Source organism: Cupressus sempervirens, chromosome 7, assembly GCF_028749045.1.
Source record: "Cupressus sempervirens isolate cs-2001-9-10 chromosome 7, ASM2874904v1, whole genome shotgun sequence".
In the NCBI taxonomy this organism is placed as follows: Eukaryota; Viridiplantae; Streptophyta; class Pinopsida; order Cupressales; family Cupressaceae; genus Cupressus; species Cupressus sempervirens.
Window position 1 is genome coordinate 709,417,783 of NC_143124.1, and position 18,637 is coordinate 709,436,419.

The following is an 18,637-nucleotide window of genomic DNA, read 5'->3' on the forward strand; positions in this document are numbered from 1 at the left end:
ATTAATCTAACATCTATAGTGTTAGAATGAGAGATTGATATAATTTCCATCTGATTGACACAATTATGATTTTTATAATCTCTATAATGTTGGTATATGAGATTAATGTAATCTTCATCTAACCAACATGCTTGAAACTAATAAATCTCTATAATGTTGGTATGTCAAATTAATGATCTCCATCTAACCAACATGCTTGCAATTCTCATCATCTCTATAATGTTGGTATGTCAAATTAATGATCTCCATCTAACCAACATGCTTGCAATTGTCATCATCTCTATAATGTTGGTATGTGAGATTGATATAATCTCCATCTGACTAACATGCCTAAGATTGATGTGCCAAAATATTCTGATGATGTCAACATATGCATATGTGATTGGCCTTGGATAGAGGATGTCTTGTCCAAGTAGAACCTTAATGGGAGCGCTCCATAAGAAGACGGTGGAATAGCTAAGGGTTAGGAAGCCCGATTTGGAGATGTTGTTAATGTTGGAGTTAATTTAGAGAATAGAATAGTATAGTTAGATTGGTTATTGTTATGATTCTAACAAAGATTTTGCAAGTATTACTTGTCCCAAGATAACCTTAATAGTAGGAACATTACAAAGTTGATGTAGGGCTAGTTGGCGTTCCTTTGACAACTCAGGATGAGGAGGCTTAGGATATTGAGTCTAGTAGTTCTAGTGATGAGGACTTTGGCATTGGGGATGATTAGTCATTAGAGGCCTCCCATTAATACATTTTGTCATTTTGATGTGTTGCCGATTTTAGATTTTGACATTGTCACATTTGTAGAACTTTGTAGTTCTAAGTTTGTACCCACTTTGAGTTTATTATTGATCATGATTCATTTTATCATGACATGATACTTTCATTATTCAATTATTGTAATCATGATCATCTTTAGACTTAATGATGCATAATATTTACATTTTACTACATATTTGATTACTATGTTTAATGTTGCTATGTTGAATGTTGAATGGTTCTTGTTCGTTTTGCAATTTTGCTATGTACAAACTTCAAATATATAATATATTGTATTTGGTGTGTTATACTAAAAAATATTTTCATAATTAGCATTTTAAGTTATATATGTATAGTATGCAGCCCCTCCCCATACCCTTGTTGTCCCCCTGCACTGATGAAATGTGTATTTCCTATATTCAGAAGATTTTTCGATTGACTTCTAAAGGGCTTTTAAAGAACGGATTTAATCATCTAGCATCCAATTTTGAAGGAATTGGAGTAGCATTAATAGATTTATTGTCAAATTAGGGTTTCATCTTAATTGCTTTGGAAAGTGTATATCTCTTAGATATAGGAAAAATAATTGCTAATATTAAAAGGGTTTTTGAGGAAATCATTAAAGAGAATATAGCAAAACTTTTTTTAGCAGAATTAGAGCAAAATTAAGTGATTTATTGCAGAAGTAGAATTTCTAACAAATTTGCTCTTACAGTTGTGAATAGAGCTAATTTCTTGGATATTTTTTGAAGAAAGTGACATCCAAACCCTAGTAAGTTATAGCTTAAAACTTTGATCATTTTAATTTCAATTGTGTGATTTATAGAAATATTATTTTGTTGGAACTTCTTCAAATCAAATAGTAGTAAAAGAAGGAAAGAGAGAGAAAAAGAATAACTTCAAAAACAAGAAAACGAGAAAGAACAAGAGCCGCAAAAAAGGAAGGAAAAAAAAGAAGAGGAAGATTAGAAGCAAGAGCAAAGGAAAGAATAAGAAGAATGAGAAACAACCTAAGATGTTTTGTTTTCTTGTTTGGGACCTAGTATCGGTCCGGTTTGAACTAGGTCCAGGGCAGTCCATTTGTGGGTTTGAATAGGGTTCATGCCCATAGTGGCTGGTTTGATCTAGCTGGACCAAGTTCAAACCCGGACCAGACTTGACAAATTCCACAAGACAAAGTACAAAATAAACTCGAAAAGTGTCGACAAACTTAATTTAATTGCAAACTTAATAATAATTTGACATCTAGAACCCTAAAGAGTGATTTAAAATGAATTATGTTGGAGTTTATACAAAGTTACATGGACATAAATACAATACAAATACGACCATTTTATAATACCACTAATATGGATACAACATTAATAGAAAACACATACACCTATATTTAGCACAACTTTCCAAGTTGTTAGAGGACATTTTCATTACTTCAAAAGCAATATAGGGACAAATAATTATAAGCTACTTTTAACACTTTACAATATGCAGAAATAGTAGAGTTCCATTGCAAGACAACCCCCAAAAATGGGTCAGTGAAATAGAACAAAATTTCATTTGTCTTTCTCATTTGTTGTTCGTTTTTTTTAATACCATTTTTTAAAAAATTGCATTAATGAACTTTTGTGTTACTAAATTTAAGAAGTTTTCCATCAAATTTTTAAAAATCAAATCACAACATTTGGCATGTTAGGAAAATCAAGTTTTTGGAGCACATATGGGTAGAATATTTGACATGTATTCAGGTTGTATCAAATACATTTCCAAAGTGGATAACGTATCTCTTGAGCTGGAGAACATTGGTGGTTGAGCAAGAGGGAATTGGAAGATTGATTTGTGAAGCTTGATCAAGTGTTTGTGCTTCATTTCTACTTCTTTGAAAGCTTTGTTGGGTGAAAGAGTTTATTTTTATTTTTTTTGTTTTTGCTTAAGTTTTTTAAAAACACCATTTCTCTTAAATTGTCCATAAGATCTATACCTATTTTATCCAATTTTCTTGTTCTTATTTTCAATGTGTATAAAATTTCTTCCCACGAGAACTATAACGACACCTATCTGTTCCTCCACAGGCAATAATGAGCAACAAGGAATAGATCCAAATTCTAATTCTTCTTTATGAAGTATGTTGAAATTATAAGACCCCTTCTAGGAGGTGGGGGATTCCACTAGAAATGTCAAGGTTATGATATACACTAGAATAGTTCATATTATTGGGTAGCAAGTCATTTGTGTGGATTCCTTAATAGAGGAGTCAAGAAATGCTCTGGAAAAAAGGAAGCTCCTATACCAAATTAAACAATATTGACAAATATCATGGAGCATGAAGAATCATAAAAAAGAGAAGCATGTTGATGTAGGAGCATCCTTGGGTCATTGGCAATCTTGCATTAACCAAAAAATATTTCCTTTTCATTTATCTGTTTCACTGCTCACTACGACAGTTTCCTATAGTTTTGGTTCTCGATCAATCCAATTGGCTCATTTTTCTTACGAGATCTTTATGGTATGATCTTGGTATCGTAGACTTCCTCTGTCTAGGTTCACATCATGATCCAAGCTTTACATATGAAGATATCTTAAAATTGGTCCTATCCTAGCTTTCCTATTCTAATGGCTAGCTTAGCGAGATTCGGCTTGCGATGGAGTTTTACACCTTGAGATGCATCTTGGTACATAATTCAATGTTGTAACACGTTTCATCGACCCTCTTGTATGTTCACAAGGCACGATGTATTCATATGAGGGATCTTCTTATGATTTGGGTCTTGAACTGTATTTTGTATTTGTCTTGGAGATTGTTGATCAGATAAGCCAACTTGTGGTTGGTGATCTTATATATAAGTAAGGTAGGGGTTCTAGATTAAGTAGTGCTAAGTGGCTAGGAAGGACAGCACAAGTTGATCAATAATTGATTGTAATAAATAAATATTAGGCCATTAAAAATAAGATGGTAGCATTCAAGGATTGCTTGTAAAGAATGAATCTTGGAGCTACAGTTGCATGATGTTGCAAGCTTGATGAGTTTGATCACAATTGCACGATGATGTAATGAAGCTTCTATTGGCAAGCCAACTCAATGATAATCTAGTGGTTCTTCCATATTGTGTTTTCTTTCTCTAAGTTTATTTATGCTTTTCCAGTATTGCTTACTCTTGCCACAAAGTTAGACATCTCCCTTGAGGACTCCATTATCTTGGACTGCATCATTTGGTATGTTGGATATGTTGTTGTTTTGGTTGTTGATTAAACATCAGAGAAGAACAAACACTTAGAGATCGTGTCTTGACTTGCACTTGCATATCTTGTCCTTGTGGAGTGACAAAAGAGGAGATTCTAATCTACATCAACTGAAGGCTAATGCAAGGTGGAAAGGAATAGATTGGACAATTGGAAGGTAAAGATCATAGTTGTGAACTTGGTTGTGGGGTGGCAGAAGATCGGATCCGACCTGCAATTGTGGTGGTTGCACAAGAAGGATTTGTTGGTTGGCAAAGTTGGTAAGTTTTTTTGGTGCCAAACAGACCTAGTTGCTTGAGGTAGATTGTTTGTCTTGATAGATTATCGGATTGGATCTAGACAATCAACACTTGTAATCAAATAGTCAAACTAGAAGAATTGAAGATTGGCATCTTGGTAAACATGTTGCCTAGAAGAATGAATTCTAGAAGACTGGAGCAGATGATGGAGCATTTTAGAAATGAGATAAGAACTAGGATCCAGAATTCTTTAGTTGGGATTGGGAGAAACCATGAGATAGAAGATGAATTGAGGAAGTTGTTGAAGATCTTGAGACAATTACATATATAGATATTCTTGTCGAAGAGGAAAGACTATTGAGAACTATGGCACAAATGGGTAAGAGTCATAGAATAGATGTTGCATGCTTTTATGAAGCTTTACATCCGGAGGAATTGATAGATTGGATTAATGAACTAGAGGACTACTGTGAGCTTTAAGATGTTAAGGATCCACAAAGAGTTAAGTTAGCAATGACTAAGTTGAAGGAACATGTTGCCTTATGGTAGAAAGAGTTGCAGAAAGATAGAGAAGATAACGGTGATCAGAAGATAACTGGATGGAGAGCTATGGTTTCAAGACTTAAGGCTAAGTTCATATAGGAGGATTATGAACTTGAATTATTTAAGAGGTTGCAAAATTTGAAGAAGAAAGATTTGTTGGTTAGAGAGTATATAGAAGAATTTTATAAGATGACAATCAGAACTAGACACCAAGATTCACCCAAGGAGAAAGATGCTAGGCATGTTAATGGTTTGAAACTTAACATTTAGGATGAGTTAAATATGTCGAGGATTAGTTCAATTGAAGATTCTTATCAATATGCCTTGAAGACAAGAGATAAGTTGTAAAGAAAGCTAGTTACCCCTAGGGTTATGTATAAACCGAGGGCAAGGGTAAGGGTAAACTAGTGATTGTAGAGAAACTTGATCACAAGACTCGTGGAATGAGTATGGGTAACAAAGGAGATTTCAAAGCCACTTGTTTCAAATGTGGGAGTGTTGGTCATAGGACTTTCCAGTGTTCGGTTGGTTCTAGCAAAGGGAAACAAAACCTAGTGGCATATGAGGAACAAGCTGAGAAGGATGAACTACTTGAAAGGGAAGTTGAATTTAAGATGGGAGAGTCTCTAATGTTCAGAAGAGCTATCTTGAACAAGAAGGAACTGGAACCTTGGTAGAGGCAGCAATTATTCCAAATTGCTTGCAAGTTTGGTGGCCAATATTGCAAAGTGACAATGGATGGTGGAACATCAGCCGATCTTGTTTATGAGGAAATGGTACATAAGCTTGGTTTAAGGAGACTCAAACACTCTTGTCTTCGTGGGGTAAATTAGTTTCAGGATGATCATATGGTTGTGGTAGTAGAACAGTGTTGGGTTGATTAACATATTGGGCCATACAAAGATCAGATATTGTGATATGTAGATAACATGAGTGCTTGCCATGTTTTGTTGGGTAGAACTTGGCAATATGATGTTGGTGCTATTCATGATTGCCAAAGGAATATTATTTCCATCATCAAAGATTGTAGAAGATTTACTCTACTTTCTTTGAAGGACGAAGGAGTTAAAGCCAAGAACTTGAGCATAATGAAGACTTACACCTTAGATGATCACACTATTTCAGATCAGAAGTTGGTGGATATGCTATAGGTGGCTAAGAAGATTTCTTAGGTGGCACAATTGTTAAAGGAATTGATGAGCAAACATGAGCCAGTTAACTTGAGCACTGTTGACAACTAGAAGGTGATATTACAACAGGGTAGCGAATGGAAATTAGTATCTATGGATGGATTGTAGGATGTTGAATTGGATATCAGAGGTGGAGTCAAGCAATAGAAGTTTAAGCAAAAGTTGGTTATAGACTGTGGCAGTAAAATTGGCAATGGCAATTCGGTTGAAAACTATAGTTATGGAAGAAGCAACAACAAATTATCTGATGTTGGTGGTTGTTCTCCTAGTGGTTTGTCGATTGTATCAACAGTGGTAGAAGAGGTCATGTGCAGATTTGGAGCAGCATTCATTGTTCGAATTAAGAAGACAAGTGGTTGAAGAGTGTCCATGGAATTCACATTCTGACTTCTTCCAGATGTTTATTAAATCCTTTTATGGAACATCTTTTAGTCATTTGGGGTGCCTGATGTAGGAGCATCCTTGTGTTGTTGGCAATCTTGCATCAACCAAAAATATTTCCTTTATGTTTCTTTGTTTTACTGTTCACTGGGATAGTTTCCTATTGTTTTAGATCCCGATTGATCCAGTTGGCTTGTTTTCTTATGGATCCTTCTAGCGCGATCTAGGCATCATGGACTTCCTATGTCTAGGTTCTCATCATGATCCAATGTTTCCAAATGAACATATCTTAAGATTGGTTAGGTTCTATTTTGACTCTCCTATTCAAATGGCTAGGTTGGCGAGATTCATCTTGTGATGCAGTTTTATGACTTGCAATAATCTTGGTGCATTGTTCTATGTCATAATATGTTTTGTTGACCCTCCTATATGTTTACAAGGCACGATGTATTCATATGACGGATATTCTTATGATTTGGGTCCTAACCCATATGTTGTAATACATTTCCTTTGTCTTGGAGATTGTTGATCGGATAGCTGACTTGTGGCTGGCGATCTTGTATATAAGTAAGGTAGGGGTTCAAGATTAAGTAGGGCTAAGTGGCTAAGAAGGATAGCATATGCTGATTAGTAACTGGTCGTAATAAATGAGAAGTATGCTAGGACATTAGAATAAGATGGTACCATTTAGGGATTGCTTGTAGAGAACAAATCTTGTAGCTGTAGTTAGATAATGTTGCAAACTTGAAGAGTTTGATCACAATCACATGATGATGTAATGAAGCTACTTTTGCCAAGCCAACTTGATGATAATCTAATGGTTCTTCCATATTGTGTTCTCTTTCTCTAAGTTTGTTTATTTTTTTCCATTGTGGCTTACTCTTGCTACAAGGTTAGACATCTCCATTGAGGATTCTCTGATGTTGGACTGCACCACACAAACAAAATATGTCCACTGAAAAAAATCAAAGGGAATGCAGCTCCCATCTTTGAATATTGTGATAGAAAACTGCCCCTTTTATGCTACCACAATTAAGCTGAAACTAAAACTCAAGCACCACTTCACACAAGAAAGCGACCTTTGGGAATTTCATTTCAAAATGAGAGTTGGTTCATTGTCGACCAATAAATAACAAGAAATGGGTTACCTTTCAGTGTTTTTCGCTCTCCATACTGGAAGATGTTCAAAAGTGTCAATGAAGCTTCAAAAGGGTACAAGGGCCTCAATTGTAAGAAGATACACAACTTGTTGGAAAGAAAGGTCAAGAGGGTTAAGAATGCATTGAGGCCCATCATGGATTGAGCCACAAGTATCCATTGTTTTGAATGGGTTTAGAGATTCAAGGAATCATCCCTTGATCAATGTCATACCGATGTCGCCTAAAGGGATAATATTTTTAAAAGCCATGGGTTAAGAGGAGAAGTAAAGGATGGGCAATTTATTGCTAGTATTCTCATCTTTGTCATTGAGACACTAGAAATGTTGTTCAAGTCATTAAAAACAAGGCAAAAAATAGTAGAGTTCTTAGTTTGTTGGTTGAAGAGCAATATCTGCACGTCTTTTGGACACCTTGTTCAGTCCACTTGCTCAATCTTATGCTGCAAAAGATTGAGAATAAAATTGGGTTGATAAAAGAGGTATACGTAGAAGTTGAAGTCATCTAGATGTTCATCACAAACGATGTAATATCCTGCTAGGATATTTTACCTAGGATTTTAGCTTAGAAATTTCAAACAATATTTGCATGCAGTTGTTTTCAAATTATCCAACAAAAATACAGAATATCCAATAGAAGTATGGTTTTCAGAAATGAATATTGCAATTAAATCTTCAGCAAGAAATAACAAGATCCAATCATAGTTATAGAACTTACAACAGAATCGGATAATTGGAGATAAAAATCTGTAGCATCAGTGAGACACCTAAGCGATGTCTCCAATGAAAAATATTGGGTTTCCATACCCTGCCTCTAAGCTTGAGGGTTTCTGTCTCGAACCTGCTGAAAGTTGAAGCTCTCCAGAACTCTCCAGGACAGAAATGTAATAAAAAACATATACCAAGCATGCTGACAGTTTTTGTCTTCTTTCTTTCCTTTTTTTCTTTTAAAAATATAATTTCCCACCAAATTGAATAAAGCGTTCTTTTAATAATAATTTGACATAATAATATGCATTTTAATTTGTTAATCACTTTATTAATAAATTATTTAATCTTTAGGCATTAAAATTACTGATCAATTGAACTAAGATAATCATGTATAACAGCTTGTTCCAACATCATTGAACCCACTGCTGACTTACTAAAAATAGCATCTGGAAAACCTGCTGAATCAAATCCAGTTGGCCTGAAACTGGAATTGCCTAGGCCAAATCTCTCCCTGATCCCTAGAAAGTCCTGTTAGCCCACAAGACTAAGGAAGAATGGACTAGCAACATATCATGAATTGATGGGCTAGAAGCCAAATGGGATGCCTTCAATGTTGTTCACTCCCCATACTAGAATATGTTGAAAAGGCTCAATGAAGCTGCAAGAGGGTATAAGGGGCTCAATTATGAGAAGATACACAACTTGCTGGAAAGAAAGGTCAAGAGGGTTAAGGATGCATTTAGGTCCATAAAAGATTCAAGGATTAAGACACAAATATCTATTGATTCAAATGGGTGTGGAGTCTCCAGAAATCATCCTTGATCAATGTTATAGCAATGTCCCCTAACAGGGCAATGTTTTTAAAATCTGTGGATCGTGAGGGGCAAGTAAAAGATGGGCAATGTATTCCAATATTCTCATCTCTGTCATTGAGACAATGGGACTTAGAAATGTTCAAGTCAGAAAGAACAAGGCAAAAAATTGTAGATTTGTTAGTTTGTTGATTGAAGAGCGATATTTACATATCTTTTGGACACCTTGTGCAACCTACTCACTCAATCCTATGCTACAAAAGATTGAGAATAAAATTGAGTTGATCAAAGAGGTGTATGTAGAGGCTAAGGCCATCCAAATGTCCATCACAAATGACCACATGTCTCAAGGGATTTTCAGATTATTCTCAAATTTGGAGCTATTGAAGGTAATTGAACTTGAGGTAGTAATTTTAAAAAAAAAAATTACTTAGTATTTTACATTTTTTTAACTTCATACTCTGATTGTGTAATGTGTATTCTTTCTTAAAGTTTGTCTCTATTTAATTATATTTTTTGCTTTTCTTTCAGTAAAGGTTGTTGAGACCCATTTTCCATCTAACTTAATCATCTTGAGATGACTTGTGAAAGTGCAAGTGACACTTTGCAATATGGTGATCGACAATAATTGGTCTATATGGAGGCAAAGCAACACTGAGAGGGCAACAAATACCAAGCGAAGGTTTTTGGATGGCTCATCGTGGAATCATGTGGAGTATCTAATTTTCTTCATTGAGCCCATTATGGGGTTGCTTCGCTACATTAACATAGATAGGCCTTGCATTAGAGAGGTGTACAATGGCATCAACTCAATGCTTCAAAAGATGAAGAAAATCATAAATGACAAAGCAAGACCCTTAGGAGACCTTCAAACAATTGCAAGCAATTGTGATAAAATGATAGAGCAATATGCCCACCCTCTACATCTTCCCTATGCATTGAAATAGAAAAATATATCTTGATATGCCACAAATACTTCCACCATATAGAGATTCAGAAGTGTCTAATGAGTACAAGGAACATTCCTTAGACTCTTCCCTGATGATGATATGTGGGAATTGATTACAAATGAATTTATAGAGTTTGTGAATGCGAAAGGTCTAAGTAGTGACAATCTCTGCCATTCGATTAAGAAGGATGCTCATATTTAGTGGCAACCTGATGGCCAACAACTCCAATTGTTGCAATCCCTCAAAATCAAAATTATATTACAAGTTTTATATATTATTAAATATACTTTGTCTTCATAGGTTGATAGTAATTTTAATACTTTAATAGTTTAGTTTTAATTGTTTACTTTGTCTTATCTTCACAGGTTGTTAGTTCATCTGCATTAGAAAGAGATAGGAGCACATATTTTTTCATCCAATCAGTAAAGTGCAGTAGGTTGCAATGAAAGAGTGAAGAACCTAGCATATGTGCATTCAAACTTGTGCCACCTTTTGCACAAGCGAAATGAATACAAGAAGGGGAGTCGAAGATGAGGAATATAAATATAGAACATATGAACTTGGATGCTTTCACTTCTCAGCTTGTAGTTACTGCATTGGAGGACATGGACAGCGAAAATGTTAGTGATGCAACTAATCCCATTGGCCTTGGCATTGTAAATCAACTAATGTCATTGAAGAAGGAGATAATGAATAATCCATTAGATGATCCATGATTGAAACTTAGCATAAAGTTCCAATTGTTGCAAGGTGAACAATGATACTTGATATTATGAATTTTAATATTTTAATGTTGAAGTATATAATGCTACAATGGTATGATCACAATCTATGATTACAAGTTTATACTGTTCTTGTTGTTTATATGAAGTGTATGATGCTACGATGTTATGATCGTGATGCTATAATTACAAGTTTATGATGTGTTTGTTGTTTATATGATATTATGTGACATTCTAATCTTAAAATTCATGCTTCTAGGCTGATATGTTTTTGTACTAACGAACCCAAACAAAGCCAAACCCTATTTCAACATTTCACCATACCAGGGAACTGGTTATTGGAACCCCCGAACCTAAACTTGAACTAGCCATATAGGAAACAACAATAAGAAGAAAAGATTGAAAAAAAGGAGGAGATGAAGAAGAAGAAAAATAGGAAGTTAGCATTGATGACAATGATTTTGTAAAGAGTGAGGCAATGCTATGCCCACGAGCCTATACTGTGTCTTGCTTATGAGTAGTCAGCTTGTGGCTACATTATATTTACATAAACTACATAATAACTATTACAATAACAAATACTACTACACCATCTTAGAAGTTATATTTAAGTATCTAAGTTGGCCTAGGTCGTATCCAAGGGATAAATATGGCATATGTAGAAGGTGCAAGTTAGTTACGATCATGTTGACTAATGTTTTCTTGGTCCACTTGCAACGAAATACTTATAAAAGATGCAAATAACTGATGATAATATACAACTTTGAGGGGAAAGCTCCCAATCCACTTTGAGAAGGATGCCCTCCAATAGTCTTCACCAAGAACACATTACTTCACATAATGACTAACCTACTCGACTTAAACTTTGTATATTACTTGGACCAACTTAGATACTTAAATATAACTCCTAAGATGGTCTCTATAATTATTAATAATTATTATGTAACTCATTTAAGAGTTAAGACAGCCACGAACTGGCTACTCATAACACAATATGCACTATAGGGTTAGGGGCATACCAATTTCCATTCAACCAAATTCATAAAGAACATTATTAAAAAAGGTGTTGGCAAAAGAGCAAAGGGCATTCAGTACGGCCATTGAACAGTTGTGAAGCCACCACTAAATCTTAATCAAATTAACCAAACTGATAATTGTTACATAAGACTCAATCCAAAGATTAGAAGAATTTTTGCAGGTTGTTAGGTAGAAAAGGGTATTTTGTTGTTGTTGCAGATGAGTAGGTTAGGATGGATGAGCAATTTGATGGCCAAAAGTTTAAAGAGAAAATAATTACTTTTCTTTTTTGACAGTGTGCTTTAGGGATGATCATGTGAGAATTTTTAAGTCCCAACTTTTTGACTCCTTCACAGCCTATCTTCTAGGGAGAAATATTTTCATATTTGCTCTTTAGCCAAAATCACGTCAAGTATTCTGAATATATATTAAAAATTTCAAAATCTGGATCTTCTTGATGCTTTGGTTCACTTGATTGTTATTTCTTTATAAGAATTTTTAGAAATTTGGCATTCGTATATCCCCAAATATTTGCATATATTTTTTTATCATCTTTCTATAGTGGTACCACTCTTGAATCATGTGTAGATGATATAAACCCAGATCAACATTGTAGTAAGAATAAACTGCAGAGTGGCACCACTCTTGAATCATGTGTAGATGATATAAACCCGAATCAACATTGTAGGAAGAATAAACTGTAGAGTGGCACCACTCTTGAATCATGTGTAGATGATATAAACCCGAATCAACATTGTAGTAAGAATAAACTGAGCAAATTTATGGACCATATAAGCTATTATTGGGGTAACTACAATTCCCAATGGGGATATATAATGAAGGATGAATCCCATTTCTGAAGCACCTACACCTCTGTTTGTTGTAACTTCGCATATTTTTTTTATCTTACATCTGTCACTCAAATCTATATTTCTTGTAGTATGGTAGCTTGCTTACATTGAACAAAATCAATTTCCCTGACCCACTCTTCACATCTATATTAGTGAAAAAAAAGTGGAATTAAAACTTCTAGTGTATTCAATGATCAATATGAAAGATTGCATGCTTAGAATGTTCTCCTAAGAACCAAATTAAAGCATGGAATCTTCTATGTTACTTAACAAAAAGAAAAAAAATTCCGATATATTAATTGGCTTTTGTGATAACACTTTCTCTAGAGCCCTCATCAGGGTGACTAAGCAACTAGTTAACTCTTTCTGAAATAAATATGAATATCACTATCTTAGAGTGATTACTTCAGATAGTAAGCTCCAAGAATGAACAAATCTCCATCAGGGCTATCCATAAGTAGTTAACTGTTTCCAAAGTATTTAGGCTGATCTTTATCCTAGTGTGTGTTCTGTGAAGAGTAAGTTAGAGAAATCAACAACTCTAGTGATTTTGTAACTGACACATCTTTTCCAAATTTGCAAAATCTTAATTAGATAGTACAAGTGAAATCGTTAAAACATCTTCAAATTTCTAGAATAGCTCTTGAATTTAAACTGAAAGACAATGGGGAATTCATTAATTTATAAAAATAGTACAATAAATTGCTATTACCTCCACTACACCTCTTCGAGGAGCATGAATGGCCAAGCACAAGCAAAAGTCATGCTTTAACTTTGCATTCCCAACAACACCCATGGAAGGCGTATCTGTGTTAAGAGGTACTTCCATAAATAGACAACAGGCATCACGATAGCCCTGTAAAAGAAAAATTATCTTTCTAATATTGTTCTAATGAAGATACAAACTCACAACATTAACAAGGAGGCCAGTCTCCTTGATAAGTAGATAAGGTAGCTTACCTTCCACAATCTCACAACAACAAGAGCTTGTGTGTCAAGTAGGAGTATACGGCCAAGAGAATCTGTAATAGCAGCCAAAGTACCACTAGGAGACAGTGCAAGCCTCTCACCTTTCCTAGGAAAATCTTGTAAACATGTCATAAGTGATGCTGCACAATATAAAAAACCAAAGTCACCTTGACTCTATATAAGACATTTTCCAGTAGATCACAAGTCAAGTTATTACAGGAAATGAAACAAAAACATTTAAGCGGCACTCTTTAAAACAAATAAGTTAACTGTAAGATTTAAATAAAATAATTTGCAAGCAAAAGTAAAGAAAAACTGTCCTGTATATTTCAAATGTATTAATAGCCATTAATATTAGAGCAGTAAGGTCAATCACTGGGTAAGTTAAGGCTTAGACAGTCATTTGTAATGCAAATCATCTGAAGCATGCAATGTGCAGACATATCAACCAATGGTGAATCTCACAAGCTTGAATTGTACAACAAAAAGGGATAAATAACTGATTCATTAATGCAAGAAACTGCACATAAAGTTTTCAAAGTGATTGGAGAACCCATATATTAGAGATGACTGGAATTTTTGTCTATTCAATAAGCCTTTCTTGCACGGTGTTCCATACAAAACACTATAGTTTTTAATATTACCTTCATTCTGGTCACATTACCAAGTATAAAATTACTTCACAGTGAAGTTAGAGAAGTTAAAGAAAAACATCCTTAATTGACACAAATGACAAAAATAATAAATTTTATTATAAAAATCAAACTTTATACCACAGAGCAGCTTGAAAACTTCAGCAAATTAGAAGTGGATATCTAAGTTAAAGTAGTGTGAATCAGTCAAAGCACTTGCACTCTTGAAATTTCACTGCTGCTATGATGGATATCACTCAAAAGTGGGTATACAAATTTAATTGGTACATATCTATACTGCAGCCAATCAAAAGTACACAGAACTTTCAAGCCAAAAACTAGGACTTTGATATACAGTTTTCTGCAAATTTTGATTTGTAACGTTAGATAACAATGAATTTTAAGGCAATAAGCTAATAAATATCAAAATGTTGCTTAATCGTTTAAGAAAGGAGATCCTGCTTACAGAACAAATCTAAACCTAAACATCAGACATGTCCTACGCTACTGATTCAGAAGGAGCACTCCACAAATAATAAAAACTAATAATGATCAAAGCCTCTATTTGTAAACTCAGAACTTAAAAATTTCTAGCCATTGCAGAAAGGGCTAACATTCCATTGGTAGACCATATTCTGGTCTAGAATTGTTACATCAGGAGCAGATAGTGAGATCAACAAGGAAATCAAGCAAAATGTGTAAAAGAAAAACCTACCATCAATTCAAAATTGGGCGAAAACTATAATCAACATCAGCATGCAATAGGGAAACATTTACAAGTTCTGAAGATATCTCTTAAAAAAATAAAAAATTCACACGATTTGATTCTCTATCACAGCCTATCCATGCTGAAGTTGTTCCATTTTCAATTTTCTTTTACACCTAATGATAACTACCACATTATTTCCCAGGATCACAAGACATTTCCAGAAAATCTGCAATCTTCAAATACATTCACTAAGCACTCTGCTTAGACCCTCTTGTCCTGCACCACCCTTTCTATCATCTCCTCTCATCTCTTTCTAGGACATTTTCCTTCATCATTACCCGCCCCATTTCTTTCTCTTACAAATCTTTCTTTAATCCCCGCAGTCAACCATGTTATTGTTGGAGTAATTAGGCAATCACCTTCATAATTAATTAATCAAGTATAATTATGTACGTCCCGTATTACTGTATTACACAACCAAATTTAGGAATGCTTTTCAATAGTTAAATTGGGTTTTACTTAGGTCATTTTGCCTCATAGCATATGACGAGGACACTTGTCATGATCTAACTTAATCCTCACCCAGAGTTTCATCTAAGATTTATCTTTATACTTCTATAGGCATTCATTCATTCATTTTAATCTATCCAGGTTTATTCACTCAATGCACATATAATTGCTTTACTACATCCATTTTCTTCTCAAGGTTGCATGAGCATAGTCATAGCTTTTTCTCTCCAAACATAATGGGTGTTATGGCAGGAGGTGACTTCTAGGAGCCATGGGGTTTGCTATCAACTCCAATATGGTATCTAGCACTAGCTTTATAGCTTCGTGTCAAAATTCTAAGAGATCTGGAAAATTCAGCCAAAGAGGATTTTTCACAATTTATTTTGGGGAAAACAATTTGTGTTTTTTTCTAGCGTATTTAGGAGTAGATTTTGCAATAATTACATTAGAAGGGTCGTGTCTAGAGGCCAGAATTGGCCATCTTTTTCAACAATTCATAATTTTGGACTTGAGAATCAAAACCCGGCATATAAGATATTGTTGGAAAGCTGATTCCATGCACTTTCCAATGGTGTAAGTTTCATTCAGATTTTTCTATTGGTATATTTTATGTTTGGTCAATGTCAGAACAACCTTTTCGGCTTCCAAGTTCACAAACTTTTTCCATTACATCTCATTTTGCAAATCTTGTGATGTTGGAAAGGCATTATAGAGCGACACAATTCCATCCATCTATTTTTTCCACAATCTTCCTTGTGTACATTTTATTAAAAAGAAGATTTCACACTCTAGTTAGTTACTTGGACATTTTAACACCTAGAAAGGATCCATTTGCATAAGATGTCTTCATTTGATTTACTTCACAAGCATTGATATTACTGGTTGTTGAAATTTTTATTTGAGGAGGTATCATGGGTTTTTCTTCTCAACCTCCTATTGTCATCCTAGAAAATGATACTTTTGAGTTTTGGTGAAACAGCGTCTTGATGCATCTTATGTGGATTAATCTGTATGGAACTGTAGCTGAACAAACCACACAAGGGTAGATCAGCTTTTGGAATGACAATAGTGACCATGTTGTAGGGTTGATTTGTTATAGTGTTGATCCTAACATTGTGTGGTCTATCGGACATTAAATGCCCCTGCACATTTTGGAGTCCACTTCGGGAGATCCATGGAGACCCTTCATATCTCTCCATTCTTAAAGTATCTTGCCGCTTCTTTCATTTCCCCTTGCAAATGCAGATTGCATACCCTGTGCTGATGATACTTTAGAGGAGCGTGAGTATAAGACAAATCCTACATGTTCTAAGCTTGTTTCCCAGTTCCTACTCATACTAAGACCCAATCTCCATCTTCTATTGTTCCTGATCAGTTTGGCATTGCCACATTCTTGGTCCCTAATAATTCAATGCATTAGGACATCCATCATCTTCCAAACATAGCTAATCGAGATTCGTATCATGCAAATTATCTTCAAGGCATTTATCTCCTCTTTTTTATAGCCACATCATCGCTATTAGTCAACCACCATCATCATCATTTTTGGAGATTTTTCTACATTAGTCTCAAGAAGTTTTGGAATTGACAACATGTCATTTTAACACATAATTTGAGTAGTTTTCAGAAGCACAGATCATTTGGATTTAAATTCTCAATTCATTCAATTTATGACAATGGCTTTTCCAATCACCAATAGATCTATTTCTTTCTAAGGGGAGAAATGTTGCTAGCAGCAAATTATGTTTTGTCTTCAAACGTTCATAATTGGTATAGGAGTTTTTTTATGTATGAGAGAATCTTTTTTCCATGTTATTTTCTCCTTCGCTCCAATTATGAGAGATTTCATTTGTTTGTACATGGGTACCTCATAAGGCCTTGCAGATAAAAACCATCCTTGTATCCACTCATTCCATTTGTCGCTAAATTTTTAGCTTCTTAAGTTGATCTTAAGGAAGGTGTTGGAGTAATTATGTAATCACTTTGGTGATTGATCAATCTGTAATGTCACCTTCCTCATTTTCCCTAAAAGTTTCCCTGAATCACAATTACAATATATTAGGGTTAGGGTTCACCAAATAAATGATTTTTTTAAACATATGATCTATAACTTGAATCTTGCATTCACCACATGAACACAATGCCAACATACAAATATAGTTACAAGTGTGTGTGTGTGTTAAGATTAAATCAAAATGTGAACATTATTCATAAATAAATTGAGGATGTGAAGAAAAGATAATATATCTTCATCAGTATGCAGTACTTAAATTATACGTGGAGTAAGAAGGCATAGTAGGGTGCCTCAAGACAATAGTTCTCCCTCCATATGGATTTCCTCCATTCTTATATGGCTGGATTTCAACTATGATTCACCAACAATGACCCCTTATAGGAATTGGAAAGGTACTTGCAATAGGGTGCCCTCACAGCTATTCTCACTTAACTATCACTACAACACGGTACCATTAGCAATTCTCCTTCAATTGCAGACTCCTCATTCTCTTGTGACACCCTATTGCAAGATTAAATTCATGTTTACACTATCCTGGTGCAAACTACCTCACAATCGGCGATCTATCTACGCACTCAACCCAAACTACGGTCATGGTACAAACTGCCTCACAATCAACGATCTGTTTACACACTCAGGAACTTTTGCTCTAATGCTAGTTAATGAAGGGTGCTCCCCTTAATACCACAAATACACAATAGAAATAGAGAAACAACAGAATTTACGCAAGAACAAAAAATGGGTTTCTTATTATCTCCAAAAGTATGGGAGCTTTCTTTACAATAGTCTTCAAGATAAAGCCAAGAACTACCACCCAAAACTGCCCTAGACAACACTATGGGCCTTCCTTATAAAGACAATTTTCCACCGCCTGCAAAGTTTCTAGGCATTTAGCCCTAAATCTTAAGTCCGATCAACCCCCAAATAACTATTATTTTCATATTTATTACATAGAGTTGGCTCAAAACAATTACAAAGTATAATTTTAGGTAGCTCAAGTTCTAAAGGCCATAACGTTTCAAATCAGCTCAAATTAGCTATTATAAGCACTCTTCGGAAATGACAGCTCTTGATCTACAATGTTTGACTTGTGCAAGCTCTAGTCAGTTGAGGTTCAACCTCATTCGAGAGCTGTTTAGGCCTTCAAAATTGAGCTCAAGGGTTTTGTACCCAAAAACCTTAATAACTTCTACAATACATATGGCATGACAATAAAGCTCCATTGACAAGCTGATATAACTAAG

The 18,637-nt window shown here is 34.7% G+C and overlaps 1 protein-coding gene across 4 annotated transcripts in view; it reads right to left on the reverse strand.

Moving 5' to 3' along the window:
• The window catches only part of LOC149549187 (Rab3 GTPase-activating protein non-catalytic subunit), a 131,398-nt gene that overhangs the window by 22,570 nt on the left and 90,191 nt on the right, over positions 1 to 18,637 (reverse strand). For all 4 annotated transcript variants that reach the window (XM_089792599.1, XM_089792601.1, XM_089792600.1 and 1 more), the window contains 2 exons: positions 13,520 to 13,668; positions 13,272 to 13,415 (listed from right to left, as the gene is read on the reverse strand). In XM_089792599.1, the coding sequence (XP_089648725.1) occupies positions 13,272 to 13,415; positions 13,520 to 13,668 (293 nt within the window). The remainder of the gene's footprint in view (positions 1 to 13,271; positions 13,416 to 13,519; positions 13,669 to 18,637) is intronic.